The 27,006-nt window shown below is 37.1% G+C and overlaps 1 protein-coding gene across 2 annotated transcripts in view; it reads right to left on the bottom strand.

Annotated features, from left to right (window-relative positions):
* The window catches only part of NALCN (sodium leak channel, non-selective), a 424,006-nt gene that overhangs the window by 126,518 nt on the left and 270,482 nt on the right, over window positions 1-27,006 (bottom strand). Inside the window, exons 16-17 of one of the 2 annotated variants that reach the window (XM_037065791.1) lie at window positions 17,158-17,294; window positions 15,723-15,864 (exon numbers count right to left, since the gene is read on the bottom strand). The exons of the other annotated variant lie outside the window; for it this stretch is intronic. Of the exons in view, the coding sequence (XP_036921686.1) occupies window positions 15,723-15,864; window positions 17,158-17,294 (279 nt within the window). The remainder of the gene's footprint in view (window positions 1-15,722; window positions 15,865-17,157; window positions 17,295-27,006) is intronic. 2 annotated transcript variants of the gene reach the window in all.

Raw genomic sequence — 27,006 nt, 5'->3', positions numbered from 1 at the left:
GTTTAAGGAAGAGCTAACCCCTATTCTTCACAGACTATTCCAAAAAATCCAAAATGATGGGAAACTCCTAAACTCTTTTTATGAAGCGAGCATTATCCTAATTCCAAAACCAGATAGAGACACAACAAAGAAAGAAAACTTTAGGCCCATATCGCTGATGAACATAGATGCTAAAATCCTCAACAAAATATTGGCAAATCGCATCCAACAATACATCAAAAAGATCATACACCACGACCAATTGGGATTCATCCCAGGGATGCAAAGATGGTTCAATATCCGCAAATCAGTAAATGTAATACACCACATAAACAAAAGCAAGGACAAAAACCACATGGTCATATCAATAGATGCGGAAAAAGCTTTTGATAAGGTACAACACCCATTTATGATAAAGGTACTCAGCAAAGTGGGAATAGAGGGAGCATTCCTCAATATAATAAAGGCCATATATGAGAGACCTATAGCCAACATCATACTGAATGGGCCAAAACTGAAAGCTTTTCCACTAAGATCAGGAACAAGACAAGGTTGTCCACTTTCACCACTTCTATTTAATATAGTATTGGAAGTTGTAGCCACAGCAATCAGACAATAAAAGGAAATAAAAGGCATCCAAATCGGAAAGGAGGAAGCAAAACTGTCATTGTTTGCAGATGACATGATAGTGTACATGGAAAATCCTATAGACTCTACATCTCATTTGTTTATTCTTTTCTTTATGTCCCTTGCTTTAGGGGACATATCAGTGGAGATGTTGCTACATGGGATGTTTGAGATTTTCTTGGTGATGTTTTCCTCTAGGACTTTTATGGCATCATGACTAACATTTAAGTCTTTTATCCACGTTGAATTTATATTTATGTATCGTATAAGTTGGTGGTTGAGTTTCATTTTTTTGCATGTAGCTGTTCAGCTCTCCTAAAACCATTTGTGGAATGGTATTCAGGGTATTTTTACTCCATTTTATGTTGCTGTCCCCGTTGTCAAATATTAATTTACCATGGAGACTTGGGTTTATTTCTGGGTTTTGTGTTCTGTTCCATTGGTTTTTATGCCAATGTCAGGTTATTTTGATTACAGTGGCCTTGTAATACACTTTGATATCAGGTATTGTGATCCCTTCTACTTTGTTCTTCTTTCTCAAAATTGGTGCAGCTATTTGGGGTTGTTCATGGTTCCATATAAATTTCTGAAATGTTTGTTCTTTAACTGTGAAATATGTTATTGGCACTTTAATAGGGAATATATTGAATCTATAAATCGCTTTGGGTAGTATGGACATTTTGATGATGTGAATTCTTCCAATCCATGAACATGGTGGATGCTTCCATTTGTTTGTCTTCTTTAATTTCTTTCTTTGGCATTGTATAGTTTTCTGAGTAGAGGTCTTTTATTTTCTTGGTTAGGTTTATTCCTAGGTGTTTTATTTTTCTTGTTGCTATATGATATAGGATTTTTTATCCTAATCTCTGTTCCTGATATTTCATTGTTGGTGTACAGAAATGCCTTTGATTTCTGAATATTGCATTTGTGTCCTGCTGTTTTCCAAGTTTATTTATTAGGGGGAGTTGTTCTTTGGTGGAGTCTTCAGGATTTTCTACGTATACTATCACATCAATCACAAACAATGACAGTTTTGCTTCCTCCTTTCGAATTTGGATGCCTTTCATTTCTTTTTCTTGTCTGATTGTTGTGGCTAAGACTCCCAATATTATGTTGAATAGGAATGGAGGAAGTGGGCATCCTTGTCTTGTTTCTGATCTTAGTGGGAAAGCTCTAAGTTTTTGTCCATTGAGTATGATGTTGGGTGTAGGTACTATTTCATATATGGCCTTTATTATGTTAAGGAATGCACCTTCTATCCCCACTTTACTGAGTGTTTTTACCATAAATGGGTGCTGTAGCTTCTCAAATGCTTTTTCTGCATTATTGATAAAATCATGTGATTTTTGTGTTTGCTTTTGTTTATGTGATGTATTACACTTACTGATTTGCAAATATTGTACTATTCTTGCATCTGTGGGATGAATTCCAGTTGGTCATGGTGTATGATCTTTTTAACGTATTGCTGGATACAGTTGCCAGTAGTTTGTTGAGGATTTTAGTATTGTTGTTCATCAGCTATATTGGCTTGAAGTTTTCCTTCTTTGTTATGTCCGTATCTGGTGTTGGGATTAGGATGGTGCTGCCTTCAGAAAAAGTGTTCAGGAGTTTTCTTGAAATTTTTGGAATAATCTGTGATGGATAGGGATTATCTCTTTCTTAAATGGTTTGTATAATTCTCCTGTGAAACTCTCTGGTCCATGGCTTTTGTGTGTCAGAAGCTTTTTGATTACTGCTTCAATTTCATAAGCTGTTATTGGTCTCTCCAAGTTTTCTGCTTCTTCTTCTTTCCATTTTGGAAGATTTTGTTTTTGTAGAATTTGTCCATTTCACCTAGGTTCTCAAATTTTTTGGTATAGTTTTTCACAGCAATTTCTTTCAATTCTTTTGTATTTCTGTGGTATCAGTTGTAATATCTCCTCTTTCATTTTTGATTGTGCTTATTTGGGTCCTCTCTCTTCTTTTCTTGATGAGCCTACTTAAAGTCTTGTGTATTTTGTTTATCTTTTCAAAAAACGGATTTCATATATGGATTCACTGATTCATTGATTCATTGATTCATTGATTCATTCATTCATTCATTTCATCCTGGATTCATTGATCCTTAGAATTGTGCTTTTAGTCTCTATGTCATTTAATTCTGCTCTGATCTTGGTTATTTCCTTTCTTCTACTTGCTCTGGGATGTCTTTGTTGTTTTTCCTCAAGTTCTCATAAGCATAGGTTTAGGTTGTTTATTTGACATATTTCTATCTTTTTTAGGTAGGAAGGTCACTGTGAACTTCCCTTCAGGATTGTCTCCCTGTGTCCCATAAGATTTGCATTGTTGTGAGTTCATTTTCATTTGTTTCCAGAAACTTTTTGACTTCTTCCTTAATCTCATTCTTGACCTATTCATTGTTTAACAGCATGCTATTCTGTCTCCATGAGTTTGCGTGTTTTTGTATTTTTTTCCTTGAGGTTGGTTTCTAATTTCTGTCCCTTGTGGTCAGAGAAAGTGCTTTTTATGATTTTTTATCTTAATTGCTTAACATTGTCATTTTAAATAACAATTATGTTGAATTAATTGAGGCTTTTTTTGTGTCCTATCATGTGGTCTATCTTTAAAAATGTCCCATGTGCCTTTAAAGAGAATGTGTATTTTTCCTTGGGATGAAAGTGTGTGTATGTATCAGGCAAGTACATTTCATCTACGGCGTTGTTTAATGCCACAACATCTTTGTTGATACTTTGTTTGGAAGATCTTTCCATTTTCACAGCGGGGTGTTAAAATCTCCTACTATAATTTGCTGCTGCCTATATCTTTCTTGAAGTCCTCCAGGATTTCCTTTATGTATTTGGATGCTCCTATGTTGGGTGCATATATAGTGCATATATATTTAGAATGGTTATGTCTTCTTGATGTATTCTTCCCTTGAGTACTATAACGTGACCTTCTGGGTCTCTTTTTATGGCTCTTTTTTTTTTTTGAAGTCTATTTTGTCTAATATGAGTATTGCTAACACTGGCTCTTGTTTTCCTGTCCTTTTGCGTGGAATGTTTGTTTCCATTCCTTCACTTTCAGTTTGTGTAGGTCTTTTGTTCTGAGGTTGGTCTCTTGTAGGCAGCATATGTGTGGGTCATGATTTTTATCTATTAATCTATTCTATGTCTTTTGGTTGGAGTTTTGTTCCCTTTATATTTAAGGTTATTGTTGATAGGTACTTATTCATTGCCACTTTTGGTACTCTTTTCCTCTCTGTTTCTCACTGATTTTCTTCTTGTTCTTAAAGCAGACCCATTAGCATCTCTTGCAGAGCTGCTTTGGAGGAGGAATATTCTTTGAGGTTTCTTTTGTCTGGTAAACTTCTTATTTAGCCTTCAATTTTAATTGAGAGCCTTGCTGGGTAAAGTAGTTTTAGTTGCAGGCCTATGGTTTTCATTACTTGGAATATTTCTTGCCATTCTTTTCTGGCTTGAAGTGTTTCCATTGAGAAATCAGCTACTAGTCTTATCAGGGCTCCCTTGCATGTTACTTCCTGTTCTTCCCTTGCTGCCTTTAAGATTCTCTCTTTGTCTAGGAATTTTGACATTTTAATTTTGATGTGTCTTGAAGTGGACCTCATTCGGTTCCTCTTGATTGGAACTCTGTGTTTCCTGGATTTGTGTGACTTTTTCTCTCATTCTCTCATCAAATTAGGGAATTTTCTCATCATTACTTTTTCCAACTGGTTTTCTATCCCTTGCTGCTCTTCTTCTTCTCCTTCTGGTATCCTTATTATACAGATATTATTACATTTCATGTTGTTATGTATTTTCCTTAACCCCTGTTCATTCTTTCTGAGCCTCTTTTTCTTTTCTTGCTCTTCCTGGGTGTTTTGTTTTTATCTTGTCATCCAGTTTGCTGATCTGAACTTCTGCTTCATTGATCCTACTTTTGATTGCTTCTACCGTGTTCTTCAGTTCATATATTGTATTTTCATTTATGCTTGGCCCATCTCAATAGCTTCTATTTCCTTTTTCATGCTGATATAGTTTGCAGTGAGTTCCCTGTAGTTTCCCTGTAGTTTTTGTAATTCTCTGTGAGTTCATTGAGCTTCCTGATAACTATTGCTGTGAACTCAGTATCTGATAGTTGACTTGCCTCTATTTTACTTAGCATTCTTTTTGAGGCTTCCTGCTTTCCTTTCATTTGGGGATTGTTTCTTTGTCTTCCCATAGTTTGTGAGACTTTTATTAGCCTCTGCTTCTTAAATTGATCTGTTCTGACTCCCTTGGTTCTGATGTTAACTTCTATGGTAGAAGACTTGCGTGTTTCAGTGGTGCAGTCTGCTTGATCTCCTGAGTCTGTTGGTCTTGGGATGCTGTTTATGTTGGCTCTCTGGATGTGTTTGGGTTTTGATTGTTGTTGGGTCTTTCTTTGGTGGGTCCTTCCCTCCATCTGGTTAACTGGAGGTCACCCCATCCACCACCTCTTGTATTCTGTTGTGCAGGTGTGGACAGGTTGTGTTGAAGCTAATTCTTTTGTGTTTATGAGGTTTGGGGCTTCTCTGTTGCTCTTGTTGTTTGTTTTGGATAATCTCTCCACCATTTAGTTACATTTGCAGATTGTTTGTGGGTTGAGTTTGGTGTCAATTCCACTCCCATCCTTCACCTTCTTCCATTGTTATCTGTTGGTGGTTCCTTTGTTGGTGGGTTTCTTCTTCCAGCCTTCCTCTTTCAGGTATACTGGTGTTCCCAGGTCCCACCTACTCTTTTTTGTGATCAGTTGGAGGGAGGAGGCAAAATGGTTTAAGATAATGGGAGTGTTCTATGGTATTTAAAGTACCAACACATAGAGAAGAGATAGGAGATCCTTTGGATATATATAGTGTGCACTGTGATATTTCACCCAATGAGCCACTTTTTAGAAAGGGTGGAAAAAAGATAAGAGTCTTGTTAGGTGGGGGAAGGACTATGAGTTGGATCTAGAAAGCAGTGAGCTTGTGGGAAGTCAGATTATGAGGTAAAGTGAGAGTGAAGGGTAGAAAATAGGTGTAGTGTGGGAGAGAATAGAGTTAACCATCACAGTATTAAAGTTCAGGAGAAGAAAACTATACTTGAATAAGAATTAAATAAAACTAAATAAATAAAAATTAAAAAAGGAAAAAAAGACAAATATCATATGATCTCACCTATAAGTTGAACCTAATTAATAAAACAAACTGGTAAGCACAATATTGCCAGAGACATTGAAACTGACAACAAATTGACAGTAACTGGAAGGGAGGGAAGAGGGAAATAATGTGGGAAAGAAGGAAAAGTGATGTAATGAACATGAATGAGGGACCCATTGACAGAGCCAAGGTGGGGTGTGATTGAGGGTGGGAAGTGGGCATGGGTAGGGCAGGGGAAAGTGGTGTTGGAAAAATGGAGACAACTGTATTCAAACATCAATAAAAAGGTAAATAAAAAAAAGTTCAGGAGACAGTGAAGTGAGCTAAGATTTGGGAGGGGAGCTGTGTAGTATTTACAATTGTATGGAACAGAAATTACTTACAATAGCAATGGAGCAACAATTATATGAAAGAAACTGTGATCTAAATAAGAGGAATAGAAAATACAGTACCTAGAGTAGTGTGCTATTGGAACACCAGTGAAGTGAAAGGTGGAAAATTAAAAATATACTATGGGACTTCCGCCAAGATGGAGGCATAGGTGGAAACACTGTGCCTTCTCCCACAGCCAAGTTTGACTACAACAAATGTTTGGAGAACAAAGACACACCCAAAGACCAGAAAATTGAATTATACGGAAGTCCGACAACTAGGAACTGTTCAACCGGGATGGTAAGAGGGGCGGAGCCAGCAGTGGAGCAGGGTCGGTCAGGATAGATCCCCCGACCTAGACGAGCAGGCAGCCCGGAACCAGTCAGGGTGTGGGGCAGACTGACCACCGTCGCACATTCTCACACAGTGAGACAGACCACACAGGCCCCAGGGGGCGAACCCAGTGGTGGAGGGCTGATAGCGGTGGCACACTCGCGGGCAGTGGAATGAAATGCGAGGGCCCGGTGACGGTGGTGGCTGCGGCGCTGGTGGGGGCCATGGTGGCAGGCAGCAGACGAAACGCCATTGCTCTTTGTTGACCCCGCCCCCACATACAACATCACAACCCAGCGACTGAGTTGCCCTTCTCTAGTGAATACCTTAGGGCTCCGATCCTGCTATGGAACAGGCACAAACAGCCCAAAAGATGGCGCAAGAAGAACTCAAAGTCCCAGAGCCGATAACTCTCAGTGACCAAGAAATTGCCAGCCTCTTAGAAGCACAATTCAAGACACTGTTTATCAGGATGCTCACAGAACTGGTTGATTATAGTCACAAATTAGAGGAACATATGAAGGCTAAACTAATTGAAATGAAGGGAGATGTCCAGGAAACCAATAGCAATGGAAAGGAAACTGGGATTCAAATCAATGGAATGGACCAGAAGGAAGAACAAAACATCCAACCAGAAAGGAATGAAGAAATGAGAATTCAAAAAAATGAGGAGAGGCTCAGGAACCTCCAAGACAGCTTTAAATGTTCCAATATCCGGATTATAGGGGTACCAGAAGGGGAAAAGAAACAGCCATGAGTGGAACACTTATTTGAACAAATAATAAAGGAGAACTTCCCCAGTCTGGCAAAGGAAATAGACTTCCAGGAAATCCAGGGAGCTCAGAGAGTCCCAAAGAAGTTGGACCCAAGAAGGAATGTGTTCCTTCAAGGCACAGCATAATTATATTAGCCAAGACTGAAATGAAGGAGAGAATCCTAGAAGCAGCAAGAGATCAGGGAACAGTCACCTACAAAGGAGTGCCCATCAGACTGTCAGCAGATTTCTCAAAAGAGACCTTATAGGCAAGAAGGGGCTGGAAAGAAGTATTCCAAGTCATGAAATCCAAAGACCTACAGCCAAGATTGCTTTATCCAGCAAAACTTTCATTTAGAATGGAAGGACAGATAAAGTGCTTCTCAGATAAGGTCAAGTTCAAGGAGTTCATCATCACCAAGCCCTTATTATATGAAATGCTAAAGGGACTTATATAAGAAAAAGAAGATGAAAAATATGAACAGTGAAAGGACAGCAAACACACAGTTATTAACAACTACACCTAAAACAAAAGCAAACCAAGAGGACAGCTAGATCAGGAGTGGAACCATAGAAATGAAGAACACGTGGAGGGTTAGCAACAGCAGGGTGGGTGGAGGAGAAGGGGGGAAAAAGCACAGAAAATAGCATAGACGGTAGGTAGAAAATAGATAGGGGGGAGGGCAAGAATAGTAGGGGAATATAGAATCTAAAGAACTTGAGACACGTGGTTATAAACTAAGGGCGGGGGAGAATGATGGGGGAGGGAGTGTGCAGGTGGAGGGGAATGAAGGGGGGGAATAGAACAACTATAATGGTATAATCAATAAAATATATTTTAAAAAGATAAAAATACGCTATGAAAGGAAGAATAAGGGAAAGGAGTCAAACAATGCAATTGAACAAGCCAAGTGAAGAAGACTAAACAGAAAGAGGGAAATACAAAAACACTAATAAAAGATATAAGAATAATGAAAAGTAATAATACAAGTATATCAAAACTCACAAGTTCTCTGGAGTAGCAAAATGAAATTTGTCTCATTGTGTACGTTGTTGGGATGACCGCTCTTTTGGTCTAACTCTGGTCTTTTTACAGCTCCAGGTTTTATTGTCTTACTTGTGGGAATTAAAAAAAAGAGAGGAAGAAGGAAGAAGGAATAAAAAGAAAGAAAGAAAGGAAGAAGGACTAAAAAAGAAAGAAGAAAAGAAAGGAAGAAGGAATTTAATTAAAAAGCTGCCTGCTGGCTTTAAACTGGCCAGGTCAGTTTTGCTGGTCTTCCTCGCTGCAGCAGGCTGAGGAGGGATCGTTTTCACTTTTCTCCCTTCCTGAGTTGCACTCTTTCCAGTTGCTGAGCCTTCAGCCCAGTTCCTCAGTTCACTGCTGGGACCCCCAGTGCCCTTCTTTGCCCAGCTTACTTCTTCAGTCCACCAGTTGTGCTGTCCTTGAGGTGCACCAGTTAAGGGCAACTCACACACCACCTTCTTGCTCTTTGCTGTCCTAGATGCTAGGGACTCTGAGAGTCCCTTCAGGATAGTTCAGCACTCCCCCCCCCCCCCCCCAAGTTAAGTCTTTCTGGGGATTGCTGACTCCCTGAGCCCTGCAACACTCCTCTGTGGGAGTGTCTCTGCCTTCCTTTTAGAGAGCCAGGTGGCCTTGCAGGGCCAGGGGTTGTCCCCTGGCTGCCACTGGAAATGTAGGTACACACCTCCTCTGCTGCTGCGCCAGGGCACTGGGGTTGGAGGGATCAGGTGTACGCAGTCCCTGGGGCTGCCTGCATGAGCCCTTGGCCTCTGCTCCTATGGTGGGATTGGCAGCCACTGGGCTGGGGTTTCGAGCCTCTGGGTGTGAGTGTGCTGCTGCAGCTGCCGGGTGGCGGGGTCAGGTGTGTTCCTTCCCCAGGGCTGTGAGCCTGAACACTTGGCCTCTGATGCTGCGGGCGGGTGGGGGGCCGTGGGGAGGTACAGAAGGCAGGGTGGACTGCTGAGGGAGAATTCCCTAAATGCCATTGAGTGCCTCCTTTTCTTTTTGAAAAATTCCTCCTATTCAAGCCTGCCGCTCCAAACAAGCACCTGGCCTATCGCACAGCCCAACTCTCCAGCAAGCCCGGGGACTGACCCGGTCAGGATCCGTCAAGGCCCACGTCTTCCCATCTGGTGTCCACAGTCTCAACAGGTGCATGTGTGTATGTCACTTCGTCCTTATTTCCTCCGGCCCGCCACCCGCCGCTGTGACTTCAAGCATCCAGATTCCTCTTGGTGCTGCTGAAACCTTGTTTGGCAGGGGAGGGACCCACTGACCTGGCTCTCTCCCAAGAATCCTGTGGTAGACCCTGTGGGCTCCCGGACTGGGGTGTAGCTGCCCTGGTCCCCGTGCTGGTCCCAGGAACCTTATTGTCCTGAAGCACTCACCTTACTGTCTGATTTTTCAATGTACTCTACAATTTTTGGCCTCCAATCTTCACAAAACTTGGGATACCATTGGCTGTTCATTCTGTTCCTCAGAAGATGGGCTAGGTGTTTCCCCCGTGCACTGGGGGAAGTGGACTCCGTTCCTACCTATCTCATTGTCATCTTCAGGATAGTGTGTTTCTTATCTACTATATTTCTTCATTGTTTAGCACTGTGTGGAGTTCGTTTTTGAAATATATTTCAAGAATGAATAAATTTATTAATATTAAAAGATGATTTTTCTGTTCTACATTTTTAATGAAGTGAATTCTTTAAGTAAATGTAAATCACCTAAAAATTATAAAGGAGAAATATTTTGAGATGTATCAGTTTACTTGATACATAGAAAATATTACACAACTAGAAATTAAATGACTGCAAACTTAATTGACTTATTTTTGCAGTTGAATTTTATGGCAATGCTTTAGTCACTAAAGCAGTAGCCTGTCATGGTGAATTTGACTAAATCTTCAACACCTTACATCAGCTAGACTAGTTGAATGATACTGATGTTGCAAAAAGTGAGGAAAGGTCAATATTTACAGTTATTGAAAAACATTAGATGTGTCTAACATGCAGTGTTTACTGATAAGAAACTAATATATGGTAGATGAACTTAAATTATCAAAGTAAAAGAAAATTACTTTATGGTTATAGCTCATATAAGCAGAAAGACAAAGAAGACAGGAAGGTCTGCAGTTTTTTTAAGTGAAGAAATTTATGATTCTGGGAGAAAACATCAGATGCTCATAACCATGCAGTTCTTAGTGAATTTAAAATCCATGGCAGTCTAATACAAGGGAGCAGGTCTCCAACTGTGATTCAATTGTATTGAACTTCAAATCAAAATAAGGAGAACATCACCAGCAGCAGAAACTACATGTTGAGATTGGCACATCACTTACTGGAATATAGAACTTGTAAGTAAAACTATACTCAAAAGTAGAAACAAATGTAAATTTCAAAGATAAGTTTAGCTGCAACTTCAGCTCTCTGACATTTGTTTTGGAGACAGTACCAAAAACTCTTGATGAAAAGCCTTTAGTATCACCTATAAAAGATGTGCAATCCTAGACTGATTTACTTTTGGCCCTCTATGAATGTGCTCCTAAAGAATGCAAATAAATTACATATAACCCCAAACTAAAAATGATTACACAATTAAATATTCTGCAGAAAAATAACTGACAGGAAATTCCTATTTTCATGTTAGTTTAAAGCAGCAAAATGTGTTTTTTACCAATGACCCATACATTTAAAGGTTCTCAATAAATGACTGTTGAATAAAAGAATGTGCACTCAAATGCAGCCATATTTTAATCTGAGCTCAAAACCATACTACAAAGATCAACAAAAATGAAAAAAAGTTTCACTTATTTTTTGTTTCCCCTCCATTATTGTAAATAAATGAGCAATCAATGAAATACCAAAACATTTTTATGCTAAAGAGAGAAGAAGTGCGTACATAGGGTTTTCATATTTGATCTGATGAACATCACTGCTTCCCTTTTCTAGACCACACACTACATCATATCTTTGCAAAACAGGCCCTGGTTAGGTAGTAGTATCATATAATCTCCTACTCTTCTCCTAGAGAAATGTCTTAAATGGCATTGCAGAGATGTTAAGCTATTATTTTAGAAATTTATTTAAGAGCAAAAGCCCTAAAGATGGAAATAGACTATTCTCTTTTTTAAGTGAGTAAACATTCATCCCAGAAACTACAGATTGGGATGAATAATTGCTATATGTGGAGTTACTAGAATGAATCATCAAATACTCTATAATCACATAGAAAATTACAAAATGCTGTTGGCAATCAATGATACTTTGTGAAGAGTGAATCTTTCCAGAACAGTTTAATTTACTTTTTGAGGGTCTAAGGCAGAAGACAAGCAATGGGGGTAGTAACTAAAATATCATTAAAAAGCAGACTCAAAAAAAAGTCTCATGGACATAAGGAAAATAAGCCGGGACTTAATATACTGTGCTCAACTATACTGTTATAGCTGAAGTTTCATCTGTATAACTAAAGTCATTTGTTTTGATTGATTAATATAAGTCTATTTACTGAGTGTGACCTCATGGCATGATTTCTTATTTGGTATGATAGAAATATAACATAAGCTGTGCATTTAACATTCATTATTTTATTCTAATTAAAAACCTTAAAATAATAATTATCTCTATTTTATACATAAGGTTGAAGCTGCATCACTTCATAACTATTCTACACTGCTTCTCACAATCTTTATGTCAAGCATATTATGGTGTCCATGACTTTCCATATGCCTCCCCCACTGCCTGAAGCACCTTCTTCCTATATTACTCTCCTGTAAGAAGATCTTGGGCTTTGTCTTGTGTTCCTGTAATACTTTTTACTTTCATACATTTACATGTGTTTTCCCACAGCTGAAGAGAATATCAGATGAATAACAAGTGCTTCATAAATGTTTGTTGAATGACTGAGTGAACAGTGACAACTTATGAAAAGGGTAAACAAAATATAGTAATGACTTTGATCATTTCCAACCTTATTTTGTACATATGTAGCTATTCATTTTGATGACTTAATCTGGAACTTGCTATGTGCTTCGCAGAGAGGAGGCAGGTAAGAGAGTACTGCAAGGCATTTAGTTGTGTCCAAAGTGTCCATGGAGACATGTGGCCCATACCAAAGGGTCCTTAACATTTGATCCCATCAAAGTGTCCACACTTAGAAAACTGCCAGTGGATTTAAAAACAAGGTTTATTTATACTTTTGGTTCACAGGATTAATCCATAAAATGCTATCATGTTTTAGTGGTACAATAATTGTGTTGTGGCTGTATTATATTATCAATAACAACTCTTCTTGCATTGGTAGCTTACTGGTAATAGCATGTAGGGTTAGGTAGATGGGTTGGGTTTCAGATGTTGCAGAGGGGTGAGATGTGCACTAACTGTGCAGATCAAATGCCTCTATGGAGATTTTGGACAGGACCAAATTTCATGGACCTTTTGGCGTGGACTAAATGTCTCAGTGGATGTTTTAGACAGGACCAAATGTCCATTAGTTATAAGAGAGAGAGAGAGCAAGCACAGATATTGCCCTATTTGAGAAATATTCACTGTTCTTTAACATGTAGGTTCCAATACTGTATAGGTGTTGGCTGGGACAACCCTCATTGTTCCATCTGTCTCAGGCTGATATAACTGTGAGGTTTACTTATGTTCTTCACACAATTGCAGGTTCTGACCTCAGAAACGGCATACCATCCAGGAATTACTGGTAAGCCAAGTTTACATTTAAGTTTATTAACAAGCATACTACTGATTTCCTTCTGCCTGGAAACTAGGAAAACTCCTCTCAAGATATGCAGGTTTGCCCGGGCTTGGTGGCTCAGTTGGTTGGAGAGTCATCCTGAAAAATATTGTTAAGTTTACTTTTCTGGCAACCTAAATAACATCAAAGCTTGAAGACTGGATGGCCACACAGGTAAGTCTTCTTGTAGCTGCCACAATAGGGTATTGACCACTGAGATGAGGAGAAAATATGCTCTCTTCATCTCACTTTCTGCATTGGAACATTTACCCAGATTATGAAGCCTGTAAGGGGATAAACAATATTATTCCAACTGTAGTTAAATCTACATGGGGGCCAACTAGACTCACATGGAATGAAGGGAAACTTAACCATCATTGATAATTTTCCTTGTTTTGGACCATGTACTGTGTGCTTCAGCCAACTGCCCTTATAGATGGGGGGCTGCCAGCAGTCTTCAAAAATTCTAGTTTCTTTTAGATGCTGACTCGCTTGCATACCACTGAGAAGCAATTGAGAAGCAGTGTGTTGCAAGTTCAATATATTTTAGAAGATTATGAGAAAGGCTGAAGTGTAAATTTACAAAATAAAACTAATTGTTATCTTACTTTCAGTTAGTTAAAATAACTATTAAATGAGAAGATTTTAAAGAGCCACAATAATATAAGGACAATAAAGAAATCAGAAATGGCATTTGAAATTTTCTGAGTGTAGCCAGCAGAGATTTCTGGGACAGGATGACGGCAAGCACACAAAGAGTACACCAAATTCTCCTCAGACTCAGACCCCAAGCCTTTTCACCTTCCAAAAATATTTTATTATTTTCTTACTTATTTCAAAACATGCTGCTCAAAAATGTAAGAAACAACATATTTCCTTCTAGAGAGAAAATAATTTTTCATGGGCTAGGATTTAATTTTGTGTTTCCAGTGGGGAAATGTTTTTAGGGGTTTTAAAAAAGCATATTCTGGATTTTCCACTTTCAACATAAATGGTATCAGCTCTCCATACTCTTCCTAGAGATAACTGGTAACAGCCTGGAGGTTCATTGTACATCTTTGGATTAAAGTATTCTGAGATAAATTTTATAAAGTAAACAATATGTGTTCCTAGGGTGTAAAATGCAATTTCAGACTGATTGGACAAAACCAGGCTCTTACTATCTTCTCACCTGATGATTAGCTGATGTATGAACTTGTGTGTCCAGGCGCCGTACTTATTTTATTATAGTAATAATAAAAAATAGTTTAAGTCTTTAAGGTGAGTTAAGAGTATTGCATGTACATGTATAAGCACATATGCATTTCATAAATGTTTGCTTAAAATTTAAAAGCAAAGAATAATTTTAGTTAAGACCAAATAAGAACAAATACTTCAAATGAACAAATATTACAAAAAAAAGAAGAAAAATAGAGAGATGCCAATCATAAGGGGAAAAAAGAGTAGATGGAAAAGTAATAATTAAACAAATAACAAATACAAATTTCCCGACAAATATCAGTTTGCAACCTGAAAAAACTCCCCAATTTGGACAGTTCAAATGCTAAAGGACATACAAAGTATATGCCAGTAAGATTCTGAACTCTAAAGATATGCATAAAGTCCTAAAACTTCCCAAAGATATCAGAAAACCAACCAAACAACCAATCAGCCAACTAACAACAACAACAACAAACCTAATTACTTTCAAGTGAAAAAAATGACATTAGCATCAGATTTGTCATTTATGATCTTGGAGTCTATAATATAGAGCAATAATATCCATTGATGATTAAAAGAAATTAAATAAAAATCCATGAAGAAGAACAGGTGTATTGCAAAAGAAATTATGATCATAATTGAGAACAAAATTGCTACACTACAGCAGAGAACAGAGAATTTGATGGTGGGGTGGTAAGGGGGAAAAGTTTGAGTTTGGAGAGGAAATGGTGGAAAAGAAAGAGAGGAGAAAAGCAAAGGTACTCTGAAAGTATAATCTTTTTGGAGTAGGGGATAATGGAGAAACAGAGAATATGGGAGGATGAAAAAGTTGTTATTATACTTTTAAATGATAATAGATAAATATATATTTGATTATAAGCAATAGAAAAAGGGCAGAAATGATTTAAAGGAGTAAAAAATAAATTAGGACTTAGAAATAAGAAATACTTGCAAATAATTTAGATGCTTTTGCAAAATCTAGTCTTTAATCTTTACAAACTCTGTTATTGATCTTTAATTTTCTAAAGGTGGAATATGAGATAATAATTCCCTATCTTATTTTGAAGTGATAAAGAAATAGGTAAATCAGAGTATGAGTAAGATATGTGTCTAGAAAAAATTCCTGGCACACAGTAAGCACTCAATAAATGGTAGTTTGTTTTTTTCACTGATTTTAGAGAAACTTGCTCTGATTAATCTCTCTGGAGTATAACCACTGAAATAAGCATAGTTTCTTTAAAAAGGGCAACATTTAGGCAACCATTAAAGCTGTGCTGAACCTTAGAGATGAGAGCCTATCCTTCTGCACCTGAGACAATGCAGGTTTGGGGAGGGTCTTGACCTATTCAAACTCATGTGTCTGCTACATGGCATGGGTCAAAAGCTCACGGGTAGAAATGTACAATTTAAATTCATAAAGTCTAAAACGTTAGATATAATGATTTCTTCTACAAATAAAATTTTCTTCATTATAATTCCGAAACATTTCAGAACCTCACACAGTTCTGTGGTTTTGTTTTCTAAAATATATGCTTATGAAAAAAATGGTTATCTGAGACAGTGGTTCTTACTTTTTGGTCAATGTATTTGTTATCCTCTATTGCAGACCGTTTAGAGTGATCACACGATGAGGAAGAGGCCGATGGAAGGCTTCTTAAGAGGCAGCAAGTGTCCTGTTGCTGGCGATCAATAAACTGCTTCATAAAACTTTCCCTTTGCAAATGAAGTATACATACATAAGCATTATTAATGAAATGGAACAAGTGATAGCATGCTGCAATGCTGTTTGCTTAAGCTATAATAAAGCATGACAAAGTTCATAGAACACAATACATATACCAAGAAAGGTATGTAGATTAATTACCAAATTAATGAATTTAGAAAAATTTTTCTAAATCTTAGGCATTCCTGCTTTAAAAAAGTAATGTCCCTGAAATAACTTTTAAGTAATAACATTTAGTAATTCATACTATTTTAAAATCCTATTTTGGTAATAAGACACTTTTTCCCTTTTTAAGACTTGAAAGAGTTACTTCATCTCTCTGGCCTTCTGGTCATCTGAAGAATCTCTGAAATGTAGCTTTGCATTTAAAGACTCAAAATAACTAAAAAAAACTTATTTCATCTGATCTGTAAAGCATAGTGAGAATTCAAATAACATATTTTCAAATAAACACTAATATTGAATTTAATTTATAGCTTTTAAAAATATGTTGTATTTTCAGGTTTTAATTTAAAAAATCAGAATGCAAATATATTTCTATTTAAATTTTAAATATTATTGTATCACATCTTGTCTCCTATTTTTATAACTGCCCCATACAACTATTTTAAAACTATTATATAAAATGTCATATTTTATATTATTCTGATTCTGTTTTTAATTTTTGAATTATAACTGAAAGAATTTCCTTTAATTTTTAGAAATAGATGTTTTAAAGCATCTTCTATGCAACTTCTTAACCAGAGGGCAAAGTGGTAGAAAATCAAATTGATATGAGGGGATAATGCCATGGTTCTCCTTTCAAAAAGTAGAGGAAAAATTATATTGTAATCAGAGATGACATTCTAAACAAAAGCCATAATAGTAGTATGGAAATCTGGCCAGTGGTGTTCCTCTACTGATTTGAAAATAAAAAGGCCTCAAAGTCTATTTCATTTTTCAAAGTTGAGAGTCAGAGTTTGATGTCTATCTGCCACCTCCGCAACCTTGAGCACCTTCGCCAGTTACATGGTAAGTCAAATCCCCAAGGAGCATCTGAGGGAGAGGCAGTGGGAAACAGCCCTCTTGCCTAGACTACTGCACTTCCAGACAACTCTGCTCTTAATATACTGCTTAAAGGGGTCAGTGGTTTTTAAAACAGAGGTAGAGAGAGTAGAAACATAGAAAATAACTTTAAAAATAAAAAAAATCAACATCTACAGGAGTTTGAAAGAAGGGATGAATCATATTTAAGATGAGTCTTTTACAGTGCATTTGAGATAAAGAAAGTAATAGTTTAATACCTGATTTTAGGAACGGTAAAATCTGAAGGAAGCTTTGAGATTTTCACCATTTGTGGTCTGTTTGGAAATTTCTCAAAGATTCGAAGGCGCAAAGGGAGCTTTTCTTTGGTGTCGGCATTTGCTTCACTTTGTTTTAACTAAAGAAAAATAGAAGGAAGAAGTAAAGGTGGAAACTATGGCATGGTAAATCACAGATTATTGAATTTTTAGAATCAAAGAAGCAATGAGTTGTTACATAAAGAAACAGTAGATGGCAGCAAAGCTCTACGAAGTATATTTCTGTCCCCTGCCACCTACTGTTCTCTGAGCACTCAAGCTCAGTACCAGGAAATCAAAAACAAAACTAAATTTAACAAAAACTAAACAAGAAAAAAAAGAAGAAAAAATTTATGTGATTTTGTTTCCACGTGGCAGGTGAGAATTCTACCACTGAACCACCAATGGGCTTATTTCCAAATGTAAGCCCCTTTTCATACCATTTTTTACTGTTGACTCATTTATCATTAATATAGTTAAACAATAAAATTTGTTTTATAAATATGTGCTAGAATTATAAACCAAAAGAATAAAAATAATAAAGAAAAATTCTAAGTAGTAATATTTGTAAAGAGGGAAAATGTCAAGAAAATTGGTCATTTATTGTAGCAGGTTAAAAAGAAAATCTCAAAATTGAAAGCAACACATTTGTGACTTAAAGGAAGACTTTTCTATTTAGTAACTTTTCTATTCCCAAATGCTTGGGAATTATTACATTATGTACTATTAAGTATTTATGAAAGGAATGGATAGCAAATGGCATGTATGTATGCATGCATGCATGCATGCACATATTTTTCTATAAGATGATTTTTATATATCTATAAACTAAGTTGCAGGGAAATGAAGGCTTAACTTCACAAACTGGAAGCAATGCTGAGCTGAAGAGACACCATAAGGGTGGACATGGCTGGCAGAATTCTGACCTGAAGAGTGAGGTAGTGGCTTCTACACATTCATATCCTCTCTTTTTCACCTCCCACGGCTGGCTTCTCTGGACTATTCCACTCCTCTTTGACCTCTCCAAAGATGGGAATTCACCTCTCCAGTGTCCACCTCACCTCCTGTCCTGACTCCCCAAACTGCATCTTTGAACATGGATCCTGTTCTAAAAGTACATCTAATTCAGGCAGCCTTTTGAGTGTGGTTAGGGAAGCATGTTTGCTTTTGAAATTTTTTAAATTTATTAATTTTTAGGGAGAGAAAGGGGGAAAGCAAGAGAAACATTAATTTGTTGTTCCACTTATTTATACACTCATTGGTTGTTTATTTTACGTACCATGACTGGAGAGCAAACCCACAATATTGGCATATTCGGCAACACTGTAACCAACTGAGCCACCAGGTCAGGGCTAGGAAGCATGTTTTTAAAGCCACCAGCTTCTGCCCTGGCTGGCGTAGCTCAGTGGATTGAGCGTGGGCCTGCGAACCAGACGATCGTGGTTCGATTCCCAGTCAGGGCACATGCCTGGGTTGCAGGCTGGTTCCTTGCAGGCTAACTACCAGCAGCGGATGCACAAAAGGCAGCCATACATTGATGTTTCTCTCCCTCTCTCCTTCCCCTCTAATGATAAATAAATAAATAAAATCTTTAAAAAAAATAAATAAATAAAGCCACAAGCTTCTTATCCCTCGTTGAGTATGCTTTCTCTTTATAACTAGAATTCATCTTGGGTATGCAGAAAGATTAGTGTAAGCGTTCTTATAAAAGGAAAATAGGTAGCAACTCTTATCTCGAACCCCCATATGGGGGATATTCCAACTGAACCAGAAAAAACATGAGGCATCATTTTAGGGGAATATCCCAACTTCAATAGGATATATAGGTCAGTTGCCCAATTGCTTGTGAGCTCAAAGTGAAATTATTTGTCTCATTTCTAATTCAGAGAAATGTGCCTTCTTACCATTGTATTACAAAACCTGTTCTAACATTTTTGTTTATGTAATATAAACATCTTACTTTAACCACTCAAATGTCTTATTTAATTCTGTGGCTTTTCTTTGGTTTTTGTCTTAGCTGGTAATCTCATGGAAGGGGCCACTGCTACTCATTGCCTTCCTCTCTCCCTAAGTTGAACACTGAGCATAGCACATTCTTAAAAAAATGTGATGGTAGGCAAGTCAGCTAACAGATATTGAATTCAAAGCACTAGTTATCATGAAATTCAAAGAGCTCACGATGAGCTACCAGAAACTAGAGGGGAGCTACAACGAGCTCTCCCCAAACTATATCAACATGAAAAAGGAAATAGAAACTATCAGCAAAGGACAAGAGGAAATGAAGAATACAATTGCGGAACTGAAGAACACAGTAGAAGGAATGAAAAGCAGGATCAATGAGGCAGAAGATCGGATCAACGAGTTGGAGGATTCAGTAGAAAGAATCTCCCAGAAAGAGCAAGAAAGGGAAAAGAGGCTCAAAAAGAATGAAGAGGGACTAAGAGAAATGCAAGATAATATAAAACGTAATAACATCTGAATAATAGGAATACCAGAAGGAGAAGAAGAAGAACAAGGGATAGTAAACCTATTTGAAAGAGTAATGATGGGAAATTTTCCTAATTTGATGAGAGAAAAAGTTACATGAATCCAGGAATCACAGAGAGTCGCATTCAAGAGGAACCCAAAGAGGCCCACTTCAAGACACATCATCATCAAAATGGCAAACCTCCAAGACAAAGAGAATCTTAAAGGCAGCAAGGGAGGAAAAGGAAGTAACATACAAGGGAGCCCCCATAAGGTTAGCTAAAGACTTCTCAATGGAAACACTCCAAGCAAGAAGAGAATGGTAAGAAATATTTCAAGTAATGAGAACCAGAGGCCTACAACCAAAGCTACTTTACCCAGCAAGGCTCTCAATCAAGATAGAAGGCCAAATAAAGAGCTTCCAAGACAAAAGAAGTCTAAAAGAATATGACTCCATCAAACCAGCTCTACAAGAAATACTAAAAGGACTGCTTTAAGGAAAGGAAGGAAAGGAGAGAGACAAAGAGGATCTGTGGTACAAAAATGGCAATGAATAAGTACCTATCAATAATAACCTTAAATGCAAATGGGTTAAATGCTCCAATCAAAAGACATAGAATAGTTAAATGGATAAGAAAGCATGACCCACACATATGCTGCCTACAGGAGACACACCTCAGGACAAAAGACCATCACAGACTAAAAGTGAAAGGATGGAAACAAATTTTCCAAGCAAATGGTCAAGGAAAAAAAAGCCGGGGTAGCAATTCTAATATCAGACAAAATAGATTTCAAAAAAAGGGCCATAAAGAGAGACCCAGAAGGTCACTTCATAACACTCAAGGGAAGAATCCACCAAGAAGACATTACCATCATAAATATATATGCACCGACATAGGAGCACCCAAATATATAAGAAAAATCCTAGAAGACTTCAAGAAAGATATTGACAGCAACACAATTATAGTAGGGAATTTTAACATCCCACTGTCAAAAATGGACAGATCTTCCAAACAGAATATCAACAAAGATATAGCTGCACTAAACAACACCCTAGATGAAATGGACTTGACTGATATATTTAGAGCCCTTCATCCCAAAGAAGCTAAATACACATTCTTTTCAAATGCACATGGAATATTTTCAAAGATAGACCACATGATAGGACACAAAATGAGCCTCAACAAATTCAAGAAAATTGAAATCATACCAAGCATTTTCTCTGACCACAAGGGACTGAAATTAGAAACCAACCCCAAAGGAAAAAACCCAAAACATCCAAAATCATGGAGACTGAATGGTATGCTATTAAACAATGAATGGGTCAAGACTGAAATTAGGGAAGAAATCAAAAAGTTTCTGGAAACAAATGAAAATGAACTCACAACAACCCAAAACCTATAGGACACAGCTAAGGCAGTCCTGAGAGGGAAGTTCATTGCAATACCTAAAGAAAATAGAAACATTTCAAACAAACAACTTAACCCTATGCCTGCTAGAAATGGAGGAACAACAACAAAGACAGCCCAGAGCAAGTAGAAGGAAGGAAATAAACAAGATAAGAGAAGAATTAAATGGCATAGAGACTAAAAGCACAATTCTAAGGATCAATGAATCCAGGAGTTGGTTTTTCAAAAAGATAAACAAAATAGACAAGCCTTTAAGTAGGCTCATTAAGAAAAGGAGAGAACACAAATAAATACAATAAGAAATGAAAGACGAGAAATTACAACTGATACAAAAGAAATAGAAGGGATTGTAAGAAATTACTATGCAGAATTGTATACCAAGAAATTTGAAAACCTAGGTGAAATGGACAAATTTATAGAAAAATATAATCTTCCAAAACTCAATGAAGAAGAAGCAGAACCCTGAAGAGACCAATAACAGCAGATGAAATCGAAGCAGTAATCAAAAAACTCCTATCACACAAAAGCCCTGGACCAGATGGTTTCACAGGAGAATTCTACAAAGCATTTAAGGAAGAGCTAACCCCTTTTCTTCACAGACTATTCCAAAAAATCCAAAATGATGGAAAACTCCCAAACTCTTTTTCTGAAGCCAGCATCATCCTAATTCCAAAGCCAGATAGAGACACAACAAAGAAAGAAAACTTCAGTCCAATATTGCTGATGAACATAGATGCTAAAATCCTCAACAAAATATTGGCAAATCGCATCCAACAATACATCAAAAAGATCATACACCATGACCAAGTGGGATTCATCCTAGGGATGCAAGGATGGTTCAATATATGCAAATCAGTAAATGTAATAGACTGCATAAACAAAAGCAAACACAAAAAACACATGGTCATATTAATAGATACAGAAAAAGCTTTTGATAAGGTAAAAGACCCATTTATGATAAAGGTACTCAGAAAAATGGGAATAGAGAGAGCATTCCTCAATATAATAAAGGCCATATATGAAAGACCTAAAGCCAACATCAGGCTAAATGGGTAAAAACTAAAAGCTTTTCCATTAAGATCAGGAACAAGGCAAGTTTGTCCACTTTCACCACTTCTATTTAATATAGTATTGGAAGTTCCAGCCACAGCAAGCAGACAAGAAAAGGAAATAAAAGACATCCAGATCAGAAAGGAGGAAACAAAATTGTCATTGTTTGCAGATGACATGATAGTGTACATGGAAAATCCTATAGATTCTACCAAAAAACTGCTCGAACTAATAAATGAATTTGGCAAAACAGCGGGATACAAAGTCAATATCCAGAAATCAAAGGCATTTCTTTATACTAACAATGAATCAGCAGTAGCAGAAATCAAGAAAAAATCCCATTCAATATAGCAAAAACAAAAATAAAATATCTGGGAATAAATTTAACCAAGGAGGTAAAAGACCTGTATGCAGAAAACTACACAACACTGAAGAAAGAAATGAAGAAAGACACACACAAATGGAAACATATACTGTGTTCATGGATTGGAAGAATTAACATCATCAAAATGTCCATAATACTCAAAGCAATTTACAGATTCAATGCAATATCTATTAAAGTACCAATGGCATATTTCACAGACATAGAATAAACACTTCAAAAATTTATATGGAACCATAAATGACCCCGAATAGCAGCTGCAATGTTAAGAAGAACAAAGTAGGAGGGATCACAATACCTGACACCAAACTGTATTACAAGGCCACTGTAATCAAAACAGCCTGGTACTGGCATAAAAACAGGCAATTAGACCAATGGAACAGAATAGAGAACCCAGAAATAAACCCAACTCTCTACAGTCAATTAATATTTGACCAAGGGGGCAGTAACATAAAATGGAGTAAAGATAGCCTCTTCAACAAATGGTGTTGGGAGAACTGGACAGCTACACATAAAAAAATGAAACTCGGGCACCAACTTACACCATACACCAAAATAAATTCAAGGTGGATAAAAGAGTTAAATATAAGCTGTGACACCATTAAAGTCCTAGAGGAGAACATTGGCAGGAAAATATCAGATATTTCACATGGCAACATTTTTACTGATATGTCCCCTAGAGCAAGGAATATAAAGGAAAGAAGAAACAAATGGGATCTCATCAAAATAAAAAGCTTCTGGGCGGTTAAGGAAAACAACATTAAAATAAAAAGACAACCAACTGTATGGGAAAACGTATTTGCCAATGATACCTCAAACAAAGGTTTAATCTCAAAAATATACAAAGAACTCACATGACTTCACTCTAAGAAGACAACTAACCCCATTAAAAAATGCGGGAAGGACTTGAACAGACACTTCCTCAAGGAGGACATACAGAGGAACCAGAGACACATGAAGAGATGCTCAATATTGCTTGCTATCAGAGAGATGCAAATGAAAACCACAATGAGATACCACTTTACACCGTTGAGAATGGCTATCATAAACAAAGCAATAAACAACAAATGTTGGAGAGAGTGTGGGGGAAAGGGGACCCTGGTTCACTGTTGGTGGGATTGCAGACTGGTACAACCACTATGGAAAGCAGTATGGAATATTCTCAGAAAACTAAAATTGGACTTGCCTTTTTACCCAGCAATTCCACTGCTAGGATTGTATCCTGAGAACCCTAAAACACCAATTCCAAAGAACCTATGCAGCCCAATGTTCATAGCAGCACAATTTACGATAGCCAAGAGTTAGAAGCAACCTAGGTGCCCGTCAGTAAATGAATGGATCAAAAAACTATGGTACATATACACAATGGAGTTTTATGCTGCAGAAAGGAAGAAGGAGCTCCTACCTTTTGCAACATCATGGATGGAACTGGAAAGCATTATGCCGAGTGAAATAAGCCAGGTGTTGAAGGACAAATGCCATCTGATCTCACCTTTAACAGGAAGCTAAACAATAAAACAATGAAGCAAGCAAAATATAACCAAAGACACTGAAATAGAGAACAGGCTGACAGTGACCAGAGTGGAGAGGGGAGGAAATTTCTCAGGGGTAATAGGGGAGGGATTTAGAGGAACATATATAAAGGATACATGGACAACAATTGAGAAGGGTGGAAATGGGAGGGAGGGGGGCAGCACAGTGGTGGGATGGGTTGGAGTAATAGAAAACTGTACTTGAAAAATAATTGAATAAAAAATTGGAAAAAATGTGATGGTTATGATGATGGCAGTAATAAAGAATTAGGTCATTAGCTCTGAGAGGCACAAGAAAAATAGCTAAAAATTCCATTAAATGTAGGCAACTAGAAAAATTATTCTATACATTAACAAAGATATTCATGAAAAAGGGGCATTTTCCAAAAGTTCACTAATACCACTAGGAGAAAAATATTTATCAAAGAAAGTAGAGTACACAGGAAAAAAAAAGCAGCCGATAAGCTAAGTTAGACTGGAAATAAAGACAATTATGTAAAACCAAAGACAGGCTGAGAAGATAGAGAAGAAATAAGGTATTTAGTTCTTGCTAACACATTTATTTATATATTAATACAGTGAAATCCCATAGGCCAGGTTCTTTGATATGTTCAGGGGATAGAAAAATAACTAAGCCACAGCATTTGCCCTCACAGAGCCCACATTATAATGAAAAGATGGTTATATAAAAAGATAATGGCAACAAAATACAATAGCTACTCTAGCCAAGATAAAAACAGAGTGCGGGGAGTACAGAGTGAGGAGTAAAGAGAAAAAAATGGAGGTGCTACTTCTACTTTCAGATATTTCTTGGGCAGCAGAATGGCTACATATGACTATGTTAGTCAACATTGGGCTTCTAAATGTACCAAGACTGGTATGGATATTTTATGGGAATTAAATGTCTTCAGAAGACACAAGATCAAATGGTACATTAATCAGGACATGTTACCAAACAAAAACATGAGGTTCTTTTCTAAAGAACCTCTATGCTTATCCATTCTCTCAATCTCCACCAGTGCTTCCCTAGTCAAGGATACCACTTGGGCTCCTGTACTCTCTTCTGGGGTCTTTCCATCTAGTTTGGTTCCTTCTAATCTGTTCTCCATCCTGTGGTCATAGTAACATTCATACCTTCTGGTTTAAACCCTCCAATGGTCTTTCATTGCTCTTAAAAGTCTCATTCATTCTTTGTCAACACCTGATTTGTCATTCCCTGCTTGTCTAGCCACATCTGGCCCTCTTCCTAACACTACAGTAACATAATCTTCCAGTTTCTCAAAATTGTCTGGACCTCCTGCCTCAGAAACTTTGCACATGTTGGTTTCTCTGTTGCGAGCTTCCCTTTTCTCCTTTCTTTCTTACTCTTCATTAACTTCTACTTGTTCTTCTGCTTTCAGTTCCACTACCAATTTTTCAGAGAAGCTTTCCCTGCCCAACAAGAACTCTCTCTTAGCACATTGGGTTGGATCAAATGACTGTTTGTTTACATCAAAGTAGTTAAAAATAGCCAACTTCTTATGGTTTAATCTAGTACATATTGTATGAGGTTCCTAGTACTGCTGTAACAAATCAGTACAAGGTTGGTATCTTAAAAAAAACAGAATTTCTTCTCTCAGAGTTCTGGAGGCTAGAGTTCCCAAATAAAAGTATCAGAAAGTCCATGTTCTCTCTGAAGGCTCCAGGGAAGAATTCTTTCCTAAGTTTCCCAACCTTCTCAACAAGTGCTTGTTGTTTCTTGGCTTGTGGGTGCATCACTTCAATGTCTGCCTCTGTCATCACAATGCCTTCTTGACTGAGTGTTTCTATATATCTGAATCTCTCTTTTTTCTCTTACAAAAATGTAAGTAATTGAAATTAGGGTCACCCTAAACCATTGTGATCTTAACTGATTATATCTACAAAAATCAGATTTCCAAACAAGGTACCATTCTGAGTGAACATGAATTTTGGAAGGATATTATTAAATTCACTCCCCATAGCATTTTTGAAATCATGGCATGTGACCATTTGAACACTCTATCTCTTTCCTGAGACTTTAAACTCTGGGAGGATAAGGATCACGTGAAGGCTTTTCATTATTTCATACGCAGGCCCACCATGATTTTGACACAAAGCTAAACAATTATTCATTGAATAAATGCTTATACTGCTCAGGTATTTAATTCAGGCAGAACTAAGCTCTCTAGGAGATAACTGGGAAAAACAAAGAAACAAAGGATTTTAGGTGTATCCTGAAGAGTGGAGAGATAAGCAGAAAATATCTGTTTACTGATTAAGTTAATATATTTGTGTGTGGTGTTCCTAGATTCACAGAAGAGACCAAAATATGACTCTACATCATTTAATCTGAATTTACATATGCCGTTGATGAACTTGCTGATTAATGTTTAGAATAAGTATAAACATAAAATTTTATAATAGTAATCAAATATATAAGAATATAATGTTTAACATATGTAGGTTACTCATATTAAAAAATAATCACCTGCCCTGGCTGGTGTTGCTCGGTGGATTGAGTGCCAGCCTGTGAACCAAAGGGTTGCTGTTTTGATTACCAGTCAGGGCACATGCCTGGATTGTGGGCCAGGTCCCCAGTAGGGGGCGCTCGAGAGGCAACCACAGATTGATATTTCTCTCCCTCACTTTTTCCCTCCCTTCCCCTCTCTAAAAATAACTAAATAAAATCTTTTTAAAAATCACCTTACCTATGTGTGTTTTAAAAATAAAACTTACTTTAATTTGTATTAGAGTTACTTCTATTCCTCAAAGCTTGTATGCTCCTTAGGTACCAGATTTCATTTTTTATTTACCTTTATAGGTTAAAGGGAGTAAAAATACAAGAATTATTTGTGAATAAATAAATTAGAATTCAGCATTAGTTGAATTTTCCCCAGTATGAGGCACTGCTATTTTGTAGAGGTTTAGAAGGGCCAGATTTTGAAAGATGAGCGCTCACTCAAATGGTAGATAT

The sequence above is a fragment of the Sturnira hondurensis genome, unplaced genomic scaffold, assembly GCF_014824575.4.
Source record: "Sturnira hondurensis isolate 20B ecotype Veracruz unplaced genomic scaffold, ASM1482457v3 Scaffold0016184, whole genome shotgun sequence".
NCBI lineage: Eukaryota > Metazoa > Chordata > Mammalia > Chiroptera > Phyllostomidae > Sturnira > Sturnira hondurensis.
This window is presented reverse-complemented; position numbering and strand designations above follow the sequence as displayed.